General features: G+C 48.1%; 1 protein-coding gene across 1 annotated transcript in view; it reads right to left on the bottom strand.

Moving 5' to 3' along the window:
• The window catches only part of AARS (alanyl-tRNA synthetase), a 36,051-nt gene that overhangs the window by 6,892 nt on the left and 6,003 nt on the right, over positions 1–23,156 (bottom strand). Inside the window, exons 2-13 of the mRNA XM_025369770.1 lie at positions 21,591–21,755; positions 15,279–15,467; positions 14,795–14,940; positions 12,492–12,683; positions 11,227–11,371; positions 10,727–10,872; positions 9,117–9,225; positions 8,222–8,372; positions 6,699–6,823; positions 6,118–6,262; positions 2,921–3,099; positions 1,628–1,741 (exon numbers count right to left, since the gene is read on the bottom strand). Of these exons, the coding sequence (XP_025225555.1) occupies positions 1,628–1,741; positions 2,921–3,099; positions 6,118–6,262; positions 6,699–6,823; positions 8,222–8,372; positions 9,117–9,225; positions 10,727–10,872; positions 11,227–11,371; positions 12,492–12,683; positions 14,795–14,940; positions 15,279–15,467; positions 21,591–21,734 (1,785 nt within the window). The 5' untranslated portion in view covers positions 21,735–21,755. The remainder of the gene's footprint in view (positions 1–1,627; positions 1,742–2,920; positions 3,100–6,117; positions 6,263–6,698; positions 6,824–8,221; positions 8,373–9,116; positions 9,226–10,726; positions 10,873–11,226; positions 11,372–12,491; positions 12,684–14,794; positions 14,941–15,278; positions 15,468–21,590; positions 21,756–23,156) is intronic.

The following is a 23,156-nucleotide window of genomic DNA, read 5'->3' as shown; positions in this document are numbered from 1 at the left end:
CCACCTAGAACAGGAATTGTCAAACGATGGCCTATGGCTAAATCTAGCCTGTCATCTGTCTTTTCATTTTTAGAGACAGTCTTGCTCTGTTACCTAGGATGGAGTGCAGCAGTGCAATCATAGCTCAGTGCCACCTCAAACTCCTGGGCTCAAGCGATCCTCTTGCCTCAGCCTCCCAAGTAGCTGGGACTACAGGTGCACACCACCACCCCCAACTAATATTTTTTATTTTTTGTAGAGATGGGGTCTCATGTTGTTGCCCAGGCTGGTCTCAAACTCTTGGCCTCAAGCAATCCTCCCGCTTCAGCCTCCCCAAATGTGTGTGTTTATAAATTTTTATAAAGTTTTTTTTTAAAAAAAATATGGAGTTTTGCTCTTGTTGCCCAGTCTGGAGTGCTATGGCGCGATCTCGGCTCACTACAACCTCCACCTGCTGGGTTCAAGCGATTCTCCTGCCTCAGCCTCCCGAGTAGCAGGGATTACAGGCATGCGCCACCACACCCGGCTACTTTTGTATTTTTAGTAGAGACAGAGTTTCTCCATGTTGGTCAGGCTGGTCTCAAACGCCAGACCTCAGGTGATCCGCTCGCCTTGGCCTCCCAAAGTGCTGGGATTACAGGCATGAGCCACTGCACCCGGCCATAAACAAGTTTACAGCAGACACACCTGTTCGTTTACGTATGGTCAATGGCTACTTGTACACTCCAACCACAGAGCTGAGTAGCCATGACCAAGAGCATGTGGTCCACAAAGCCAAAAATATTTAGTATCCAGTTATTTACACAAAGTTTGCCAACCCCTGGCTTAGACAGTGGATCTGATAGCTATCCTCTGAACCAGGAAATCAAAGGCAACGCCCCAGGAAAGAAGTTGGAGTGACAGGTGAGGAGAAGCCAGGCCCTCTGACTCTGTGGGACAGAGCCTCCGTATCAGCTTGAGCTTTTCAGAACATACACTGCTATTCTGTTTTAGGCTACTCTTACTCTGGAGCTCTGTCACATGCCACATGAGCCTACCTCTTCATTCTTCAGCATCCTTGGCTCCTGATGAAAGTAGGTAAGATTAGAAAAGCAATCCATGAAAGCAAGTCCACAGGATCTTAACTGAAATCACTGGTGAAATCACTGACTTGGGAACATACAGATTAACTCTTAGTTGCATCCCTCACAATCCACCAAATGCACTGAAATTAACCCCTGCGGTCTACTTACAATGTCACTAGGGAGTGGTAACAGTGACAGGACAATTTAAAGCCAGAGAAGGCCGGCCGCGGTGGCTCAAGCCTGTAATCCCAGCACTTTGGGAGGCCGAGACGGGCGGATCACGAGGTCGGGAGATCGAGACCATCTTGGCTAACACGGTGAAACCCCGTCTCTACTAAAAAAAAATACAAAGAACTAGCCGGGCGAGGTGGTGGGCGCCTGTAGTCCCAGCTACTCGGGAGGCTGAGGCAGGAGAATGGCGTGAACCCGGGAGGCGGAGCTTGCAGTGAGCTGAGATCCGGCCACTGCACTCCAGCCTGGGCGACAGAGCAAGACTCCGTCTCAAAAAAAAAAAAAAAAAAAAAAGCCAGAGGAGAAGGTGATTACTAATCAAATCCAATGGGGGCCACAGTAACCCAACTCACCTCATCAATAAACAACCGGACCTGATCTCCCACTTTCAGGTCACCGTAGATCGTTCCGATGTGTAGCACATACCCTCCTCGGACCTGAGCATTCTTCACCGTAAACTCTGTTTTCTAAGAGGGGTCAAGGAGGAGAGCAATAAATAAATCCTTAAAAATATATAAATTTTCTTCTATTTTCAATATAAATTCATGTATATAAAAAATTCTCTTTACATATGTAAATTATACACACACACATATCCATTAATATTATTAAATATAATTAAATAGGCCAGGTGCAGTGGCTTATGCCTGTAATCCCAGCACTTTGGGAGGCTAAGACAAGTAGATCACCTGAGGCCAGGAGTTTGAGACCAGCCTGGCCAACATGGTAAAATCCCATTTCTACTAAAAAAATACAAAAATGAGCCACGTGTGATGGCAAGTGCCTATAATTCCAGCTACTTAGGAGGCTGAGGCAGGAGAATCGCTTGAACCCAGGAGGCAGAGGTTGCAGTGAGCCAAGATCGTGACACTGCACTCCAGCCTGGGCTACAGAGCAAGACTCCATCCAAAAAAAAAAAAAAAATTTATTTGTGCACACACACAGACACACACGATATTAAGAAGCATCTTAGAATTTTTTTTTTTGAGACAGTCTTGCTCAGTCGCCCAGGCTGGAGTGCAGGGGCGCAATCTCAGCTCACTGCAACCACCATCTCCTGGGTTCAAGCGATTCTCCCCTATCAGCCTCCCGAGCAGCTGCGATTACAGGCATCCGCTATTATGCCCAGCTAATTTTTGTATTTTAGTAGAGACAGGGTTTCACCATGTTGGCCAGGGTGCTCTCAAACTCCTGACCTTGGGTGATCCACCTCGGTCTCCCAAAGTGCTAGGATTACAGGCATGAGTCACTGCGCCCAGCCGCATTCTTAAAATATTTAAAAGCTTCCGTAAAGAACCTGAAGCCTAGGGAGACAAAGTAACTCATTCAGCAGCAGCAGAGCTCTAGGCTGAGTTTTCTACAAGAACACCTCCCCTTCACAAAGCTGCCTCTCCTTTTTAATGTGCAAAGCTTGTAGGAAACTTGCACCCTGGCTGCAAAAATATTTCTATGAGGGTACCCAGTGGCCAGGACAGCAATAGGTACAAGCAGCAGCTCCCTCAGCTTCAGAAATACTGACCATGGAACCCAACCCAAAGGGGTGTCAGGACTGCTCCCAAGGCCTGGAGCACTGTGGGGCAAGAGCAGCTCCCCGGCTCCATGCCTGACCCTCCTCAGCTAACAAGGAAGAAGAACTGTTGGCTCACATCCTCGCTGCTGTCATCCACCTTCACCAGGTAGCCTTCGTCATAGATCTGCCCTCCTTGCTCAGCATAGAAACAGGTCTTGTCCAGCACCACTCCACACTCCTGGCCTGTGGACACCTCTTCCACGAACATCTTCTCCCTGCGCAGAGCCATCACTGTAGCCACTGTGTTCTCAAATACTGCTCGAGGGAATGCACAGAAAGGGGACAGTGCGTCAATGACCTTTTCATTCCTTCTTAGCAGACTTTTGCTGGATTCTCTTTCTCAAACTCTTCTTAGCTCCAAATTGTCCAATTGTATTTTGGAAGCAAACCCATTAGACTATGAAAGGGCTTCGCGGCCGGCGCAGTGGCTTGCCCTGTGATCCCAGCACTTTGTGAGGCTGAGGTGGGCGGATCACGAGGTCAGGAGATCGAGACCATCCTGGCTAACACAGTGAAACCTCGTCTCTACTAAAAATACAAAACATTAGCCTGCCATGGTGGTGGGCGCCTGTAGTCCCAGCTACTTGGGCTAACGCAGGAGAATGACGTAAACCCGGGAGGCAGAGCTTGCAGTAAGCCTAGATCGCCCGACTGCACTCCAACCTGGGCGACAAAGCAGCAAGACTCCATCTCAAAAAACGAAACAAAACAAAACAACAACAACAAAAAAAAGGGCTTCCCATCAAAGAATGCAACACTCTGTCAGGTGACCAACTGTCCCAATTTTTAGGGCTGAGGGGTTTCCTGGGATGCAGACTTTCAGTGTTAAAACTGGGACAATGGGTTACCCTAACTCTGAGCTACTGAGCAGAAACTTAGTGCATGAGATTAGTGGATCTTTAAGAGTAGTTATAGGCCAGGCGCGGTGGCTCAGGCCTGTAATCCCAGCACTTTGGGAGGCCAAGGGAGGTGGATCACAAGGTCAGGAGATGGAGACCACCCTGGCTAACATGGTGAAACCCCGTCTCTACTAAAAATACAAAAAATTAGCTCGGCGTGGTGGCACAGGCCTGTAGTCCCAGCTACTCGGGAGGCTGAGGCAAGAGAATCGCTTGAACCCGGGAGGCAGAGGTTGCATTGAGCCGAGATCACCCCGCTGCACTCCAGCCTGGGTGACAGAGTGAGACTCCGTCTCAAAAAAAAAAAAAAAAAGAGTGGCAATAAATTCCCCTAGTCCAAGGTCAACTCATAAAGAATATACTCATTTTGTAGGCTCGCTTGAATAGATTCAGGTATAATATTTTTCTCGGCTGGGCACGGTGGCTCACACCTGTCATCCTGGCACTTTGGGAGGCCAAGACGGGTGGATAACCTGAGCTCAGGATTTCCAGACCAGCCAGGCCAACATGGTGAAACCCCGTGTCTACTAAAATATAAAAATTAGACGGGCATGGTGGCACATGCCTGTAATCCCAGCTACTTGGGAAGCTCAGGTAGGAGGATCGCTTGAAGTTGGGAGGCAGAAGTTGCAGTGAGCCAAGATTGCGCTACTGCCCTCCAGCCTGGGTGACAGAGCGAAACTCCATCTCAAAAAAAAAGATTGTTCTCTACCAGGGCAAGAAAGCAGCAAAAACATGTATTGCCAATTTATTTTTTTGAGGCAGGGTCTTACTCTGTAGCCCAGGCTGGAGTGCAGTGGCACAAATATGGCTGACTGCAGCCTCAATCTCCCAGGCTCAAGTGATCCTCCTGCCTCAGGCCCACAAGTAGCTGGAACTACAGGCGTGCGTCACCACACCCAGCTAATTTTTGTATTTTTGGTAGAGACATGGTTTTGCCATGTTGCCCAGACTGGTCTCACACTCCGGAGCTCAAGTGATCCACCCCTGCTCACATTCCAAAGTGCTGGGATTACAGGCATGAGCCACTGCACCAGCTTTGTTTCTTAACATTAGAATACTATTATCCAGCTGGGCAAGGTGGCTCCCCCCTGTAATCCCAGAACTTTGGGAGGCCGAGGCAGGCAGATCAAGAGGTCAGGAGTTCGAGACCAGCCTGGCAAACATGGTGAAACCCCATCTCTACTAAAAATACAAAAATTAGCTGGGCATGGTGGCATGTGCCTGTAATCCCAGCTACTCAGGAGGCTGACGCAGGAGAATCGCTTGAATCCAGGAGGTGGAGGTTACAGTGAGCCAAGATCATGCCATTGCACTCCAGCCTGGGCAACAGAGCTAGATTCCATCTCAGGAAAAAAAAAAAAAAAAAAAAGAATGCTATTCAGATAATAGCATTCTAATAACATTAGGATAATAGAATCCTAATAGCATTCTTTTTTTTCCAAGATGGAGTTTCACTCTTGTTGTCCGGGCTGGAGTGCAATGGCACGATCTCTGCTCACTGCAACCTCTGCCTCCCAGGTTCAGGTGATTCTCCTGCCTCAGCCTCCTAAGTAGCTGGGATTACAGGCACGCACCACCACACCCAGCTAATTTCCGTATTTTCAGTAGAGACAGGGTTTCACCATGTTGGTCAGGATGGTTTCAAACTCCTGCCTTAGGTGATCCACCTGCCCTGGCCTCACAAAATGTTGGGATTACAGGTGTGAGCCACAGCACCAGGCCCCTAATAGCATTCTAATAGTCACTGTGGATTGTATCAATGTCAATTGCCCGGTTTCCTGCATGATGTTACAATTAGAGGAAACTGGACAAAGGGTGTGAGACCCTTCCTACAATTTATTTTTTACTTTTTATTTTTTTGAGACGGAGTCTCGCTCTGCTGCCCAGGCTGGAGTGTAGTCGCCGGATCTCAGCTCACTGCAAGCCGCACCTCCCGGGTTTACGCCATTCTCCTGCCTCAGCCTCCCGAGTAACTGGGACTACAGGCGCCCACCACGTCGCCCGGCTAGTTTTTTTGTATTTTTTTTAGTAGGGACGGGGTTTCACTGTGTTAGCCAGGATGGTCTCGATCTCCTGACCTCGTGATCCGCCCGTCTCGGCCTCCCAAAGTGCTGGGATTACAGGCTTGAGCCACCGCGCCCGGCCTCTTTTTTTTTTACAACTTCCTGTGATGATAATTATTTCAAAATAGAGCTAAGAAAACTTCCAGCCAAGGGTGCCTGTGTGTATAGAAGTGCATAGCGTGACTGTACGGCACTCCAGGAGAGGGTGTCAGCAGTTTGCTGGATAGCTAATCTTGAGAAACAATTTTTCAAACACCCTCCAGATACGGGGCAGAATGCTCAGAAGTGGAAGGAGCAGAGCGCCATACCGTAGCTACCACTGAAGTCCAAATGGTAATTGTACTTTGGGGAATCATCTGTAACCTCCAGACCCCGTGCCCGGAGCTCTTCGATAGCGTAAATGTCCAGCATAATGAGATCTTCCCCACCGGCTCCCTTGCCCTGTGATTTCAGCTGTCAGCAAGAGAAACAAGCGTTAAGTTACACTACAGTAGGAGAAAAGGGATTCCAAAGGACTGGAACTGGCTAAACTATGCCCAGCGTAAACTGCCAGAACAGAGTTTTTCAATCCTGGCACTACTGACATTTGGGGCCAGATCATTCTCTGTTGTGGAGGATCCTCTTGCAGTGTGGGATGCTGAGCGGCACCCTGGCCTCTACCAAGTACATGACAGCAGGATCTGCCCCTGGTTGTGAAAACCAAAAATGTCTTCAGACATTATTGCCAATTGCCCCCTGGAAGGCAGACTCGCCCCCGCTTATGAACCACTGGTCTAGGGGAAAAAGCACTTCAAAGACTTTAATGGAAGGAAACTCATGCTCGGTCTGCAGCCAAGTGGTGCTGAGTTGGAAGGTGCTGGGTTTCCTGCTCACTCTCCAAGTTCTTTACCTGGGCCAGTTTCCTCTCCTCTTCAAAGCCATCCATGTCTACCACCAGGCCCTTCTCTTCAGCAATCAGTCCAGTCAGATCCACTGGAAACCCATAGGTGTCATAGAGGAGCCAAGCAGTGTCTCCTACACAGCACAAAGGAGGTGTGTCAAAAAACACAGATGGCCCCTTTTCCATGCCAAGTCCTCCAAGAGGATGCTGGGATTGGCAGAAGGAATTAAAGAGATAAGGCCAGTCAGTATCGGCCCTGGGTGCCCATCAGAAAATACAACACATGTTTTCCAGTTAACCTGGGGGAAACACAATAGATGTCCTGATACAATTCTAGATTTTGTTTTTTTTTAATCTTTTTTTCTTTTTAAACCTCACCTAGGCCGGACACAGTGGCTCACACCTGTAATCCCAGTACTTTGAGAGGCTGAGGCGGGTGGCTCACGAGGTCAGGAGATCGAGACCATCCTGACGAACACGGTGAAACCCCGTCTCTACCACAAATACAAAAAATTTGCCGGGCTTGGTGGTGGGCACCTGTAGTCCTAGCTACTTGGGAGGCTGAGGCAGGAGAATGGCGTGAACCCAGGAGGCAGAGTTTGCAGGGAGCCAAGATCGCACCACCGCACTCCCGCCTGGGCAACAGAGCGAGACTCCATCTCAAAAATAAATAAATAAATAAAAATAATAATCAAAACCTCACCTGGACAATTTTCTATTTCTTTTTTCTTGTTGCCCAGGCTGGAGTGCAATGGCATGATTTTGGCTCACTGCAACCTCCACCTCCCGGGTTCAAGCGATTCTCCTCTCTCAGCCTCCTGAGTAGCTGGGATTACAGGTGCATGCCACCATACCCAGCTAATTTTTTGTATTTTTAGTAGAGACAGGGTTTTGCCATGTTGGGAAGGCTGGTCTTGAACTCACGAACTCGTGATCCGCCTGCCTCGGCCTCCCAAAGTGCTAGGATTACAGGTGTCAGCCACCGTGCCCGGCCAACAAATCTCTCTCTTGATCTGAACATAAGTGTGTTCAATTTGTGAAAATTCATCAAGCTTTTCCCTTGTTTGTTATACTTCAATAAAAAGGGGAAAAAAATCTTTGGAATTTATTTTCCCCAAATTGCAAAACAGTATATATCAAACATTCCCACTCTTGCTTGAAAAATACACACCCACAAATACCTACATGTATTTATTTGCATGCAAACAGAGAAGAATCCTGAAGAGTTATACACCAAACTGTTAAGAGCTGTTCCCTCTAAGAAAAAAAATCTACCCTCACCTTGCCCCTGGGAAAAAGGATTTTCTTTTTCTGAACACTTTTGTATTCTGTATCATTTGAATACTTTGCACACAATGATGCATTACTTTTACCATTTTACTATAAATTCCAGTTTGCACCAAAAGTAGTTCAATCAAGCTATGTTCAGCCTCAAGAGACACGGGAGCCCACAGTCAGTCTGTGAGAAAGGGCTTGTGTTTCCCAGAAAGATCAAACGGCCAGGATGGAGAAGTGCAAAAACTGGTCCCTACCGGGAATGGTCTTACTGTCTCCCAGGCTCTGAATTTTCCTGTCCAGGATGCGACGCCCTCTGCTGAGAGTCTTGAGAAACTGCACCTCTTCTTCATTAATGATGTCCTTCACCATGTCTGGGTCCTTCTTCAGCTCAGGAAATGCATCTCCCTGACAAAGGGGAAGCAAGATGAGGGGCTGGATGAAACCCAAGACTATTCCCTACCCCCTCTTAAAAAACCTCCTGGCACAGTGGCTCACGCCTGTAATCCCAGCACTTTGGGAGGCCGAGACGGGCGGATCACAAGGTCACGAGATTGAGACCATCCTGACGAACACGGTGAAACCCCGTCTCTACTAAAAATACAAAAATTAGCCGGGCGCGGTGGTGGGCGCCTGTAGTCCCAGCTACACGGGAGGCTGAGGCAGAAGAATGGCGGGAACCCGGGAGGCGGAGCTTGCAGTGAGTGTAGATCACGCCACTGCACTCCAGCCTGGGTGACAGAGCGAGACTCCGTCTCAAAAGAAAAAAAAACCTCCTTAGCAGGGTGCAGTGGCTCATGCCTGTAATCCTACCACTTTGGGAAGCCGAGGCTGAGCTCAGGAGTTCAAGACCAGCATGGGCAACACGGTGAAACCCCGTCTCTACTAAAATAGAAAAAATCAGCTGGGCGTGGCGGTGTGTGCCTTTAATCCCAGTTACTCGGGAGGCTGAGACAGGAGAATCGCTTGAACCCAGGAGGCGGAGGTTGCAGTGAGCCGAGATCATGCCATTGCACTCCAGCCTGGGCGACACAGCAAGACTCTGTCTCAAAAAACAACAACAAAAAGCTCCTTAGCAGTATGCCCTCTCCCACCCCATCCCTCTTAAAGGATTGCTTTAGCACAGAAGGGTAAGCAGAGAAATGAACCTACCAGGGACTGTACAACAACATCTACTAATGTAGCAAAGAAGCCCCTGCTGGCATTGAGCTTTTCATGGGCGTACCGGACAGCTCGGCGGAGAATCCGTCTCAACACATACCTGTAAGAGGCAGAAACTAGTCCCCAACATTCCCAGCTGAGGGTTTTGTCGTGAATCTGTTGGAATCCTACCCAAAGCAACACCTCTTTCAGGAACTTTCTTTTATCCTAAGCATGCACTTTTGCATTCCCCAAGGTCATTAATTTTAGTGTAAGACTCAGTAACATACCCACAAATACCCATCAAGGCTTGCCTAGGGTAAACGCTGGTTTGTTTTCCTTTCACATTCAGTTACCCATATAGGAAGGCAAGACAGACAAGATGTGTACTTGATGCCGGTGATCCCAGGTCCTGCCTGTCAGTAACAGAGCTTCCCAGGGCTGGTCAATACCCTGCCCCTGCCAATCTCCTATCAGGCTACTTTAAATACAATCCTTATCATCTGTACTCAGCAGCAGAGATTTAGGATAGTGGCAACTATGTGACAGTAGCTGAAACTCCCTTCATCTCTTAAAAAAGCGGTGGAGGGATTCTTCCAACTGCCCAAAAGACAAGGAAACAATAACGAAGGATGGCTTTAAGTTTCATAAAAAGGCCAGGCGTGGTGGCTGACACCTGTAATCCCAGCACTTTGGGAGGCCATGGCGGGTGGATCATCTGAGGTCAGGAGTTCGAGACCAGCCTGGCCAACATGGCAAAACCCCATCTCTGGCTGGGCACAGTGGCTCACACCTGTAAGCCCAGCACTTTGGAAGGCTGAGGCGGGCGGATCACCTGAGGTTGGGAGTCTGAGACCAGCCTGACCAACATGGAGAAACCCCATCTTTACTAAAAATACCAAGTTAGGCATGGTGGCGCATGCCTGTAATCCCATCTACTCGGGAGGCTGAGGCAGATGAATCGCTTGAACCCGAGAGGTGGAGGATGCGGTGAGCCGAAGTCGGGAAACTGCACTCAGCCCGGGCAACAAAAGCGAAACTGTCTCAAAAACAACAACAAAAGGCCAGGCGCAGTGGCTCATGCCTGTAATCCCAGCACTTTGGGAGGTCGAGGTGGGTGGATCACGAGGTCAGGAGATCGAGACCATCCTGGCTAACACGGTGAAACCCCGTCTCTACTAAAAATACAAAAAACTAGCCGGGCGCAGTGGCGGGTGCCTGCAGTCCCAGCTACTTGGGAGGCTGAGGCAGGAGAATGGCATGAACCTGGGAGGCGGAGCTTGCAGTGAGCCGAGATCACACCGCTGCACTCCAGCCTGGGCGACACAGCGAGACTCCATCTCAAAAAAACAAACAAACAAAAAAAACAACCATGTCTACTAAAAATACAAAAATAAGCCAGGCATGGTGGTGTGCACCTGTAATCCCAGCTACTTGGGAGGCTGAGGCAGAATCGCCTGAACCCAGGAGGCAGAGGTTGCAGTGAGCCGAGATCACACCATTGCACTCCAGCCTGGGCGACAGAGTAACACTCCATCTCACAAAAAAATAAGTTTCATAGAGAGTCATACATAGCACATGTGGTGCCAGTCCAAACACTACCCAGTGTGCAGCATACTTACCCGCGCCCTGTGTTGTCAGGCCGGCCACCATCAGCCAGTGCCACAGTGATGGTCCGAGCGTGGTCAGCCAGCACCCGGTAGGCCATGTCAATCCCATCAGCATCCTCAGCACCAACCTTCCCAGTGTACGGTCGGGCACCTGTGCCCTACAGGTAAGAATCAGGAGGCAGCCCTTTAGGAAGCAGCCTTTCTGGGGCTACCTCACCCAAGGAGGTTCCTCGAGGATTGAGGAGCATTAGGAGAAAGGATGCCCGTCTTGCCAGATCCTATAACCCCATGAATGTGACACTGGGGAAGTGGAGAGACTCCAGCCAGTCCCTACACTCAAAAATTACACTGTCTCAGGTCTAGAGCCTCACATTATTAACAATGAAGTAGCAAATGGAAATGGGTACCCTTAGCTGGCAAAGCATGTGGTCATTTTTTCTTTGACAGCACTGTTAAGAACCCAGCCTGGAAAACTCCACAGAAGTTTGCAATGTTTGCAATAGGACCAGTACCTTCTGAATGGCTTCAAAGTAAGGGACAAAAAGGTCAGTGTCATAGTTGGACATCTTATTCTGCAGCACAGATACCAGTCGCTCCAGGCCCATCCCTGTGTCAATGCTTTTCTTGGGAAGAGGTTTCAGAATGCCATCAGCTTCCCTGTATGATCCAGAAGAAGAGGGGGTTGAAGCAGAGACTCAAGCTGCCATCTCTCCAGTCCCTGCTGGTTAAAATTCATTTACAGAGCAGTTTGCAGGCTGTGACCATCTGCCAATTGCCTGGTTTGGTGGGAAGAGGGAAGTGGAGGGATAAAGGAAGGAGAATTACTCTGGGGTTCGTTTAAGAGTGAGGCAAGGCCAGGCACAGTGGCTCAATCTGTAATCCCAGCACTTTGGGAGGCTGAGGTGGGGTGGACCACCTGAGGTTGGGAGCTCGAGACCACCCTGACCAACATGGAGAAACTCCATCTCTACTAAAAATACAAAATTAGCCAGGCGTGGTGGCACACGCCTGTAATCTCAGTTACTCAGGAGGCTGAGGCAGGAGAGTCACTTGAACTCGGGAGGTGGAGGTTGTGGTGAGCTGAGATCGCGCCATTGCACTCCAGCGTGGGCAATAAGAGTGAAACTCCATCTCAAAAAAAAAAAAAAAGGCTGGGCATGATGGCTCACGCCTGTAATACCAGCATTTTGGGAGGCCGAGGCGGGCGGATCACTTGAGGCCAGGAGTTCGAGACCAGCCTGGCCAACATGGCAAAACCCCATCTCTGGCTGGGCACGGTGGCTCACACCTATAATCCCAGCACTTTGGGAGGCCAAAGCGGGCAGATCACGAGGTCAGCAGTTCAAGACCAGCCTGACCAACATGGAAACCCCATCTCTACTAAAAATACAAAATTAGCTGGGCGTGGTGGCACATGCCTGTAATCCCAGCTACTCGGGAGGCTGAGGCAGGAGAATTGCTTGAACCCGGGACACAGAGGTTGCAGTGAGCCAAGATCGCACCATTGCACTCCAGCCTAGGCAACAAGAGCAAAACTCCATCAAAAAAAAAAAAAAAAAAAAGTACGGCAAGCATGACATTATGGGAATAGCTCTCAAGAAGCTATTAGGTGCAATAAGGCTTAGTTCTTGAAAGAACAGGCCCATCCTTGTTCCAGAGATCAGAGGGGTAATCTGAGAAAGAAATGAGCATTTAGCTGAGAAGACAGCCACACAGCTCCGAGTTCCTCTTCCCCTGCTCAGCTCAAGGAAAGGAATGGAGTAGACTCCAAGGCTACCTGTTATACTGGATGAACACAAGGTTCCAGATCTCCAGCACATTAGGGTCGTCCTGGTTGACAAGGTGTGCGGCATCCCGACCACCAATCCGGTCGTAGTGTATCTCACTGCAAGGACCGCAGGGGCCTGTGTCACCCATCTCCCAGAAGTTATCCTTCATGTTGCCTGGGAGGATTTTGCTGTCATCCAGCCTGACAAAGGAGTAAAGATAAGCCCAGTTACAGCCCCAACAAAGAGTTCTGCCCAGACTTACAACTACCACAAATGAAATTCTTAGGATTGGCCACACACAGTGGCTCACGTCACTGCAATCCAGCCTAGGCGACACAGCGAGCCTCTGTCTCAAAAAACAAAAAAAAAAGAAAAGAAATTCTTAGAATTTTTAACAAAGAAGTTCCAACCTTCAGAATTACTAATGCTAAGCCTGTACATAAAACCTGCTAAGAAACAGAACATGACTCTTCTCAAGAGTGCCTACAGTAGAAGAGAATACAAAATATACACATGCTATGATCAAAACTCAATGAAAATACACAAGGACATGAGTAAGGCCTAGAAAGGAACACATAATAATGAAAACAGCCATGTGCATTGCTTGAGCTAAGGAGTTCGAGACCAGCCTGGGCAACATGGAGAAACCCAGTCTCTCTAAAAATTATTTAAAAAATTAACTGGGTGGGGTGATGTACACCTGTAGTCTCAGCTACTCGGGACAGGATCACTTGAGCCCAGGAAGTTGAGGCTGCAGTGAGCTGTGATCATGCCACTGCACTCCAGCCTGGGTGACAGGGTAAGAGCTGTCTCACACACACACACAAGATTGTGCTTGCTTAATAAAGTGTAGATACACAGTACAGGAAGTCAAGTAAAAGAGGATTTTAAAAACCAGGGTCAAGATTAATATTTAATTTTTACACGTGTTACTACCCAAAACTCCAACTACACTTAGACTACAGAGTCAACCAAGTAGGAGTTTTAGATCAAGTAAAAGAGGAAGTTGGGTTGGAATAATATATCTAGAGCAAAAGTAATTAAAAAAAGAGAAGCAGCCCTATTTCCAAGTATAGTAAAAAGCTATGCACTAAAGGACAAAAGAATTAAGGAAAAAGAACAAGAAAATGAGGCAAACACATCATGGGCAGCCCAGCTATCTACAGAGGGCACACACCCCATGTTCAGATTCTCCTTGATGCAGCACTTCACAAATTCTACTAAATTCACAGCACAGAACACATATAGCTCACCTGCTGTCTTAGCTTTTATAGTATTTATTATACTTTAGAATTATGTTATGTTTAAAAAAACTAGTTAGCCACAGTGGCTGATGTCTGTAATTCCAGCAATTTGAAAGGCCAAGGCAGGCAGATCGCTTGAGCTCAGGAGTTCAAGATCAGCCTGGGCAACATGGCAAAACCCCGTCCCTACAAAAAATACAAAAACTAGCCAGGCAGGTGGTGCATGCTTCTAGTCCTAGTTACTTGGGAGGCTTGAGATGGGACGATCACCTGAGCTCAGGCAGTAAACTATGATTACACCACTGCACTCCAGCCTGGTTGAGAGTGAGACCCTGTCTCAAAAAACAAAACAAAAAAATTCCTTTTTCCAGCCGGGTGCAGTGGCTCACGCCTGTAATCCCAGCACTTCAGGAGGCCGAGGTGGGCGAATCACCTGAGGTCAGGAGTTCGAGACCAGCCTGACCAACATAGTGAGACCCTTATCTTTAAAAAAAAAAAAAAAAAGAAAGGCTAGGTGGCTGATGCTTGTAATCCCAGCACTTTGGGAGGCCAAGGTGGGCAGATCACAAGGTCAGGAGATCAAGACCATCCTGGCTAACACAGTGAAACCCCGTCTATACTAAAAATATGAAAAAATTAGCTGGGCGTGGTGGCGGGAGCCTGTAGTACTAGCTACTTGGGAGGCTGAGGCAGGAGAATGGCGTGAACCTGGGAAGGAGAGCTTGCAGTGAGCTGAGACTGCGCCACTGCACTCCAGCCTAGCTGACAGAGCAAGACTCTGTCTCAAAAAGTAAATAAATAAATAAAATAAAAATTAAAAAAAGATATGAATGCATCTAAAAATAATTACTCTGTCACCCAGGCTGGAGTGTAGTGGAGCGATCTCACGTCACTGCAACCTCCACCTCCTGGGTTCAAGTGATTCTCTCGCCTCACTCCTCCCTTGGGCATCTCAAAATGAACCCAGAGATGGGAAATGACCACGTATTCCAGGTCATAAAACCCCACTCTGGCACTGAGTGTCTTTTCCCTCCTCCATACTCTCAAGAATTGATCTGCATTCTTACCCCAAATTTTGCCAGATCTGTTTGCATTCCAGATCTGGTTCTAAGCCAGCTGCTTCATCCCCGCCAAAGTAAGTAACATAAAGTCTTTCAATGGGAATGCCAAACTCTTGAGTGAGGAGTTCCAGAGCCATCTTACATGCCAATTCCTACAAAAAGAACAGAGAGAAAGACATGGAACATCACCAAACCAAAATCTATTTAGTATGAAACCAGATCCTAGGAACAAGGACACAAAATCACAACACGCTCACTCTAAACTCAATCAAATTCAAGATCAGTTTATAGAAGAAATCCAAATATATACTGAAATCATCAAATTACAGGTACTACTTCCAGGAAATCTTAGAATTAATAAACCCCATTCATTCCTGAATCAGCTACATGATATTTCACATTTTAAAACATGCAAAATTAGCACCCAGTTCCCACTGTGGAAAAGACCATTTTCCTCAAAACCCTAGTGGTTCTCCTGCTCTGAACTTACCTTAAAGTAATCTCCAAAAGACCAAGAGCCCAACATCTCGAAGAAGGTGTGATGATAGACATCCTTGCCCACATCGTCCAGGTCATTGTGTTTGCCCCCAGCCCGGATGCATTTCTGGGTATTGGCGGCTCTGCTCAGCTTTGCCATGGGGTGAGATGGGTCAATTGTGTTCAGGAAGATGGGTTTAAACTGAAAAAGGAGAGCAGTTCAACTTTTAAAGGGTGCAGGTGATGTCAGGTAGCCACACATTGGCAGGAAGAGACCACCACACACTAACTGTGCAGTTCATGATTAACATGCCTGGAATATAGACATCTGTCAGAACAGGTGGCCTGGTGGAGCCAAAGCAGAGGGTAGCCTCTCATGGAGCAGTTTCTCCTTGAACCTAGCTCCCTAACAGTCCCCAACACCACCAGTGACACCACCTGCAGAGGGGAAAGGCCTGCCAGATCTAACAGCCAAAGGTTGATGTGGTGAAACCTGGGCTTCTTCAGAAGTCTCTGATGTTCAGGGTTTATAACATCTTTCTGGAAGAACTTATTCTGAAAATTGATATGTTCACTTGGCAGTAAATGTGAGGAAGAAGAAAAAAACTGGCCGGGCGCGGTGGCTCAAGCCTGTAATCCCAGCACTTTGGGAGGCCGAGACGGGCGGATCACGAGGTCAGGAGATCGAGACCATCCTGGCTAACACGGTGAAACCCCATCTCTACTAAAAAATACAAAAAAAACTAGCCGGGCGAGGTGGCGGGCGCCTGTAGTCCCAGCTACTCGGGAGGCTGAGGCAGGAGAATGGCGTGAACCCGGGAGGTGGAGCTGGCAGTGAGCTGAGATCCGGCCACTGCACTCCAGCCTGGGCGACAGAGCGAGACTCCGTCTCAAAAAAAAAAAAAAAAAGAAGAAAAAAACCCTGACACATATTAAGGGAATAAAATCGGCACGTTGATGAACGATTGGATGTATCAGTCATCTAGCTGGGACGGCCTTGCTCTGAGGATGTACCAGTCATGCTTTGATGTGTCATTGTTATTTGTTAACTTTGCTTTATATTTCCCACTAGACCTGTTCAATTCACTGCTATTCAATTTGGTAACCACCAGACAGGTTTTCTTTTTTTTGAGATGCAGTCTGTGTCGCCCAGGCTGAAGTGCAGTGGCGCAATCTCAGATCACTGCAACCTCCATCTCCTGGGTTTAAGCGATTCTCTTGCCTCAGCCTCCCAAGTAGCTGAGATTACAGGCATGCACAGGTACACCTGGCTAATTTTTGTTTTTTTCAGTAGAGACGGGGTTTCGTCATATTGGCCAGGCTGGTCTTGAACACCTGACCCAAGTGATCCAAACTGATCCGCCCGCCTCAGCCTCCTAAAGTGCTGGGATTACAGGCGTGAATCACTGTGCCCAGTCTTACCATTAAACACTTGTGACCATGTAAAACTGAATTAAAATTAGGCTAGGCAAGGTGGCTCATGCCGGTAATCCCAGCACTTTGGGAGGCCAAGAAGGGAGGATTCCTTCGACCCCAGGAGTTCAAGACCAGCCTGGGAAACATAGGGAGACCCTGTCTCTATTTTTATAAAAATCAAAAAGTAAAATTAAATAATTAGTAATTAATATTTTTAAAAATTAGAAATTCTCAGCCAGGCACAGTGGCTCATGCCTGTAATCCCCAGCACTTCAGGAGGCTGAGCTGGGTCGATCACCTGAGGTTGGGAGTTTGAGACCAACCTGACCAACATGGAGAAACCCTATTTCTACTAAAAATGCAAAATTAGCCAGGCGTGGTGGTGCATGCCTGTAATCCCAGCTACTCAGGAGGTTGAGGCAGGAGAATCACTTGAACCCGGGAGGCAGAGGTTGCAGTGAGCCGAGATTGTGCCACTGCATTCCAGCCTGGGCTATACAGTGAGACTGTCTCAAAAAAAAAAAAAAATTAGAAATTCTGTTCCTCAGTCACACTAGCTCAATAATCACACATGACTGATGGCTGCCATGTTGAACAGAACATTTCCGTCACTGCAAAAAATTCTACTGGACAGTCTTGTGCTAGATCACGAACTCCTTGAAAGCAAACGCTCTCTCACTCATCTCTGTATTTCCGGCACCTAGCTGGGTGCCTAATATCATTTCGAATTGGGAAAAAAAAAAAGGTATTTGTTGATCAAGAGGCAATATGGCACAAAGGTTAAGGAAATGACTCTCTGGGTTCAAGTCCACACTGGCACTTACCAACTATGTGAACATGAGCAACTGACTTGAGCTCTCAGTGCCTCAGTAGGGATGGCAACAGAGTTGGGCATAAATGAGTTTAATGTATGCCAAAGACAAAGAGCAGCGCCTGGCACATAGTAAATGCTGCATGCAGGCTGACAGCTATTGTCAATAAGAAAATGTTTACAAGGTCAGGCATGGTGGCTCACGTCTGTAATTCCAGCACTTTGGGAGGCTGAAGCAGGTGGATCACGAGGTCAGGAGTTCGAGACCAGCCTGGCCAAGATGGTGAAACCCCATCTCTACTAAAAATACAACAATTAGCCAGGCGTGGTGGTGGTTGCCTGTAGTCCCAGCTACTTGGGAGGCTGAGGCAGGAGAACTGCTTGAACCTGGGAGGCGGACGTTGCAGTGAGCTGAGATTGTGCCACTGAATTCCAGCTTGGGCTACAAGGCCAGGCGCGGTGGCCTACGCCTATAATCCTAGCACTTTGGAAGGCCAAGATGTGGGGATCACCTGAGGCCACGAGTTCGAGACCAGCCTGGCCAACATGGCAAAACCCCGTCTCTACTAAAAATATAAAAATTAGGCCGGGTGCGGTGGCTCACGCTTGTAATCCCAGCACTTTGGGAGGCTGAGGCGGGCCGATCACGAGGTCAGGAGATCAAGACCATCCTGGCCAACACAGTGAAACCCTGCCTCTACTAAAAAAAAATACAAAAAATTAGCCGGGCGTGGTGGCGGGTGCCTGTAGTCCCAGCTACTCGGGAGGCTGAGGCAGGAGAATGGCATGAACCCGGGAGGCAGAGCTTGCAGTGAGCCGAGATTGCGCCGCTGCACTCCAGCCTGAGCGACAGAGCAAGACCCTGTCTCAAAAAAAACCACAAAAAACAAAAAACAAAAAACAAATTAGCCAGGTGTGGCGGCAGACACCTATAATCCCAGCCACTGAAGCAGAAGAATCACTTGAACTCGGGAAGGGGAGGCTGCAGTGAGCTGAGATTTTACCATTGCACTCCAGCCTGGGCAACAAGAGCAAAATTCTGTCTCAAAAAAAAAAATAAAAGTTTACAAACATTGGACTCCCTGGTTCTTGTTGAGGCGGCTCATGTGGGAGGTGACAAAACTTGCACCCAGGTATGCCTGAATAGAAACAGAAGCTTTCCAGTGTTTCAAAAGCCTATCTCATTGAATAAGACCACCTAAAATTAGTGCCTCCAATTCTAGGTATATGCATAAGACTCACATATAACTGAAAATATTTTTCTTTTTTTTCCATTTTGAGACAGGGTCTTGCTATGTCACCCTGGCTGGAGTCCAGTGCATGATCACGGCTCACCTCAACCTCCTGGGCTCAAGCAATCCTCCCACCTCAGCCTCCCAAGAGGCTGGAACTACAGGTGTGAGCCACCACCAGCTAATTTTTCCATTTTTCTTTAATTTTTTTCTTTTCCTTTCAGACAGGGTCTTCCTATGTGGCCCAGGCTCCTCTCCAACTCCTGGGCTCAAGCAGTCCTCTTACTTTGGCCTCCCAAAATGCTGGAATTACAGGCATGAACCATTGTGCCTGGCCCATTAATTTTTTTTTTTTTTTTGAGACGGAGTCTCACTCTGTCACCCAGGCTGGAGAGCAGTGGCGTGATCTCGGCTCACTGCAACCTCCGCCTCCCAGGTTCCAGCGATTCTCCCGCCTCAGTCTCCCAAGTAGCATAATTTTTTTGTGAGACCAGTCTCACTATGTTGCCCAAGCTGGTTTGGAATTCCCAGGCTCAAGTGATCCTCCCATCTCAGCCTCCTCAGTAGATGTAATTACAGGGGCACTGTGCCCTATTTTTCATAATTTTATAGTTAATATTGTAAGAGGTAGAATATGTTCCCACTGTTTCTAACTTTCCATGCCAGAAAAGACACCTAAGAGAAAAGAAAATGTCAACTCATCCCAGAGTGAGGAGCATCCTAAGGGCTGCAGATGCACTGGGTGAGCATCACAGGAAGAGAACCATCACAGGAAAGCCCTGAGAACACCATCTAACCTGAACCCACTTCAGCCACAACCAGCCTGGGAAGTATTTAGTGTCACAGATATGCTGACAAATTCCTCTTAAACTCCTTTATAAACTTGTCATGCTTTCATCATTTCAAGAGTTAACCCTTTTCTCTCACAATAAACCTTTCAAATGTCTTTTTCTTTTCTTTCCTTTTTTGAAACAGGGTCTCACTATGTTGCACAGGCTGAAGTGCAGTGGTATGATCAGGGCTCACTGTAGCCTTGAACTCCCAGGCTCAAGTGATCATCCTGCCTCAGCCTCCCCAGAAGCTGGGACTACAGGCATACACCACTACACCTAGCTAATTTTTGTATTTTTAGTAGAGACAGGGTTTCACCATGTTGCCCTAGGCTGGTCTCAAACTTCTGGATTCAAGTGATCTGTCTACCTTGGCCTTCCAAAGTGTTGGGATTACAGGCGTGAGCCGCTGCGCCCAGCCTCACGTATATTTTTCATTCAACCTCCCCAAACTGTACTAATAAATCTTCTTCAGCAATGGATCCAGAGTGGCACTGGTGGCAATAGTTTCAAGAAAGGGGTTAGGTGGGCGGGGTGTGGTAGCTTAGCCTAGCCCTGTAATCACAGCACTTTGGGCAGCTAAGGCAAGAGGATTACTTGAGGCCATCGGTTTGAGACTAGCCTGAACACCTTGGTGAGACCCCATCTCTGCATATAAATACATAAAATAATTTAGGCCAGGCAAGGTGGCTCACATCTATAATCCCAGCACTTTGGGAGGCTGAGGCGGGTGAATGACCTGAGGTCAGGAGTTCGAGAACAGTCTGGCCAACACAGCGAAACCCCGTCTCCACTAAACATACAATAATTAGCCAGGCGTGGTGGCGCACGCTTGTAGTTCCAGCGACTTGGGAGGCTGAGGCAGGAGAATCGCTTGAACTCAGGAGGTGGAGATTGCAGTGAGCCAAGATTGCACCACTGCACTCCAGTCTGTGCGACAGAGAGAGACTGTCTCAAAACAATAAATAAATTAAAAAATAAATAAATAAAATAATTTTAAAAGCTGACATGCTGGAGCATGCTTGTAGTTCTAGCTACTTGGGAGGCTGACGTAAGAGGATCACTTAAGCCCAGGAGTCTGAGGCTACAGCATGCTAGGATCATGCCACTGCACTTCAGCCAGGATGACAGAGTGAGACTCTCTCTCTAAAGAATAATAGCTGGCCGGGCGTGGTGACTCATGCTGTAATCCCAGCACTTTAGGAGGCCGAGGCAGGTGGATCACGAGGTCCAGAAATCAAGACCATACTGGCTAACACAGTGAAACATCGTCTCTACTAAAAATACAAAAAATTAGCCAGGCGTGGTTGTGGGCGCCTGTAGTCCCAGCTACAGGCTGGGACTGTACTTCGGGAGGCTGGGGCAGGAGAATGGCAAGAACCTGGGAGGCAGAGCTTGCAGTGAGCGGAGATGGCGCCACTGCACTCCAGCCTGGGCAACAGAGCAACACTCTGTCTCAAAAAAAGAGACCAGGCACGATGGCTGATGCCTGTAATCCCAACACTTTGGGAGGCCAAGGTCGGTGGATCATGAGGTCAGGAGATGGAGACCATCCTGGTTAACATGGTGAAACCCCGTCTCTACTAAAAATACAAAAAATTAGCCGGGCGAGGTGGTGGGCGCCTGTAGTCCCAGCTACTCGGGAGGCTGAGGCAGGAGAATGGCATGAACCGGGGTGGCGGAGCTTGCAGTGAGCTGAGATGGCGCCACTGCACTACAGCCTGGGCAACAGAGCAAGACTCCGTCTCCAAAAAAAAAAAAAAAAAAAAACCACTAATGTTTGAGTACCTACTATGTGCGAAATACTGTGCTAAACATTTTGTATGCCTTACCCTATTTGCCTCTCACTAAAACCTACAGGCAGGCAATATTATTCCTTATTTTGCAAAGAAACTGAGGTCCACCACATAAAGTTCCACAAGATCACACAGGGAGTGACAGAACCGGAATTGGTCTGACCCCAGGGCTGTGTTTTTATCTCGGCTCTGCTGCCTCTTATGTGAACAAACAGCCAAGAAAAAAGGAAAAACCCTTACCTGGTTCATGCCCGCATTGGCAAACAGCAAAGTGGGGTCATCCAATGGGATGGTGGCAGACGAGTGAACGTAGGTATGCTCGTTCCTCTTGAAGAAATCTATAAATCGCAGCCGGATTTCACTTGCTGTTAGAGTAGAGTCCATCTTGAAAGTCACCCCAAAGAACTAATCAAAGAAAAAACAATGAAGGAAAATTAGGGGAATTGAAAGTCAAAGTAGACATTACACAAGACTTCTGGCTTCTCAAGCCAAGTCAAAGCAGGACTCAGGTGAGCTGTTTGATCCTAAAACCTCTATGTTGTAAAGCCCAAGGCTAAAATCATCATCAAAGCAACACCACAGCACCAACAGACAGCAGCCCCATCTGTTCTTCCTTCCCATGCCAATTTCTAGAGGTTCAACCCCCAGCACACCAAGCACAGCAGTGCTGAATGTTTGTTCATTAAACAAATATGTATTGAGCATCTGCTCTGTGCCAGGCCCTAGACCAGGAATTAGAAACAAGAGGGACAGCCAGGCGCGGTGGCTCATGCCTGTAATCCCAGCACTTTGGAAGGCCGAGGCGATCAGATCACAAGGTCAGGAGTTCAAGACCAGTCTGGCCAACATGGTGAAACCCCATCTCTACTAAAAATACAAAATTGGCCGGGCGCGGTGGCTCAAGCCTGTAATCCCAGCACTTTGGGAGGCCGAGACGGGTGGATCACGAGGTCAGGAGATCGAGACCATCCTGGCTAACACGGTGAAACCCCGTCTCTACTAAAAAATACAAAAAACTAGCCTGGCGAGGTGGCAGGCGCCTGTAGTCCCAGCTACTTGGGAGGCTGAGGCAGGAGAATGGCGTGAACCCGGGAGGCGGAGCTTGCAGTGAGCTGAGATCCGGCCACTGCACTCCAGCCCGGGCGACAGAGTGAGACTCCGTCAAAAAAAAAAAAAAGAAAAAGAAAAAAAGAAAAAAGGGGTGACAAAGACCCTCAGTTTAGTCCAACTGGGGAAGAGGGAGAGCAGTTCAGGAGACCAGGGTTTGAGTTCTAGCTCCAAGTCCCGAAGGAGTCACTTCACCAATAAAAGAAGGCGTCCATATGAGATTATCTCTAAAGATCCCTTCAGCTGTGTGTTAATACACAAGCCTACAACTGCCAAGTTCCATTATCCCCAAAGCCAGGGTCTCTAGGTTTCGCCTGATGTCTTCGTGAGCAGCAATAGTCCTGGGGATGGGCTTATCTGTACAAGGGACCACCTGTATGTAGCAGGAATGTACCTACCTCTATGTAGCCTACATCCCCCAAGAACCCTAACATCAAACGGCTGCCTTCCAGCCATTAGAATACTAAGGAGTGGGGATGTTGTAGCCCCACTTTGGAGGCACAGCTTACTAAAAGTGAAACAACAAGGGAATTGGTGGAGACGGAAACAACTTTATGACTTCAAAGTCCTTTCACGAGTTGGGCGTGGTGGCTCACACCTGTAATCCCAGCACTTTGGGAGGCTAAGGTGAGAGGACTGCCTGAGCCCAGGAGTTTGAGACCACCCTGGGCAACATAGCCAGACCTTGTCAGTACAAAT

This window comes from Theropithecus gelada, chromosome 20 (genome assembly GCF_003255815.1).
Source record: "Theropithecus gelada isolate Dixy chromosome 20, Tgel_1.0, whole genome shotgun sequence".
Lineage (NCBI taxonomy): Eukaryota > Metazoa > Chordata > Mammalia > Primates > Cercopithecidae > Theropithecus > Theropithecus gelada.
The sequence above is the reverse complement of the archived record's forward strand: the minus strand, read 5'-3'. Positions and strand labels throughout refer to the sequence as shown.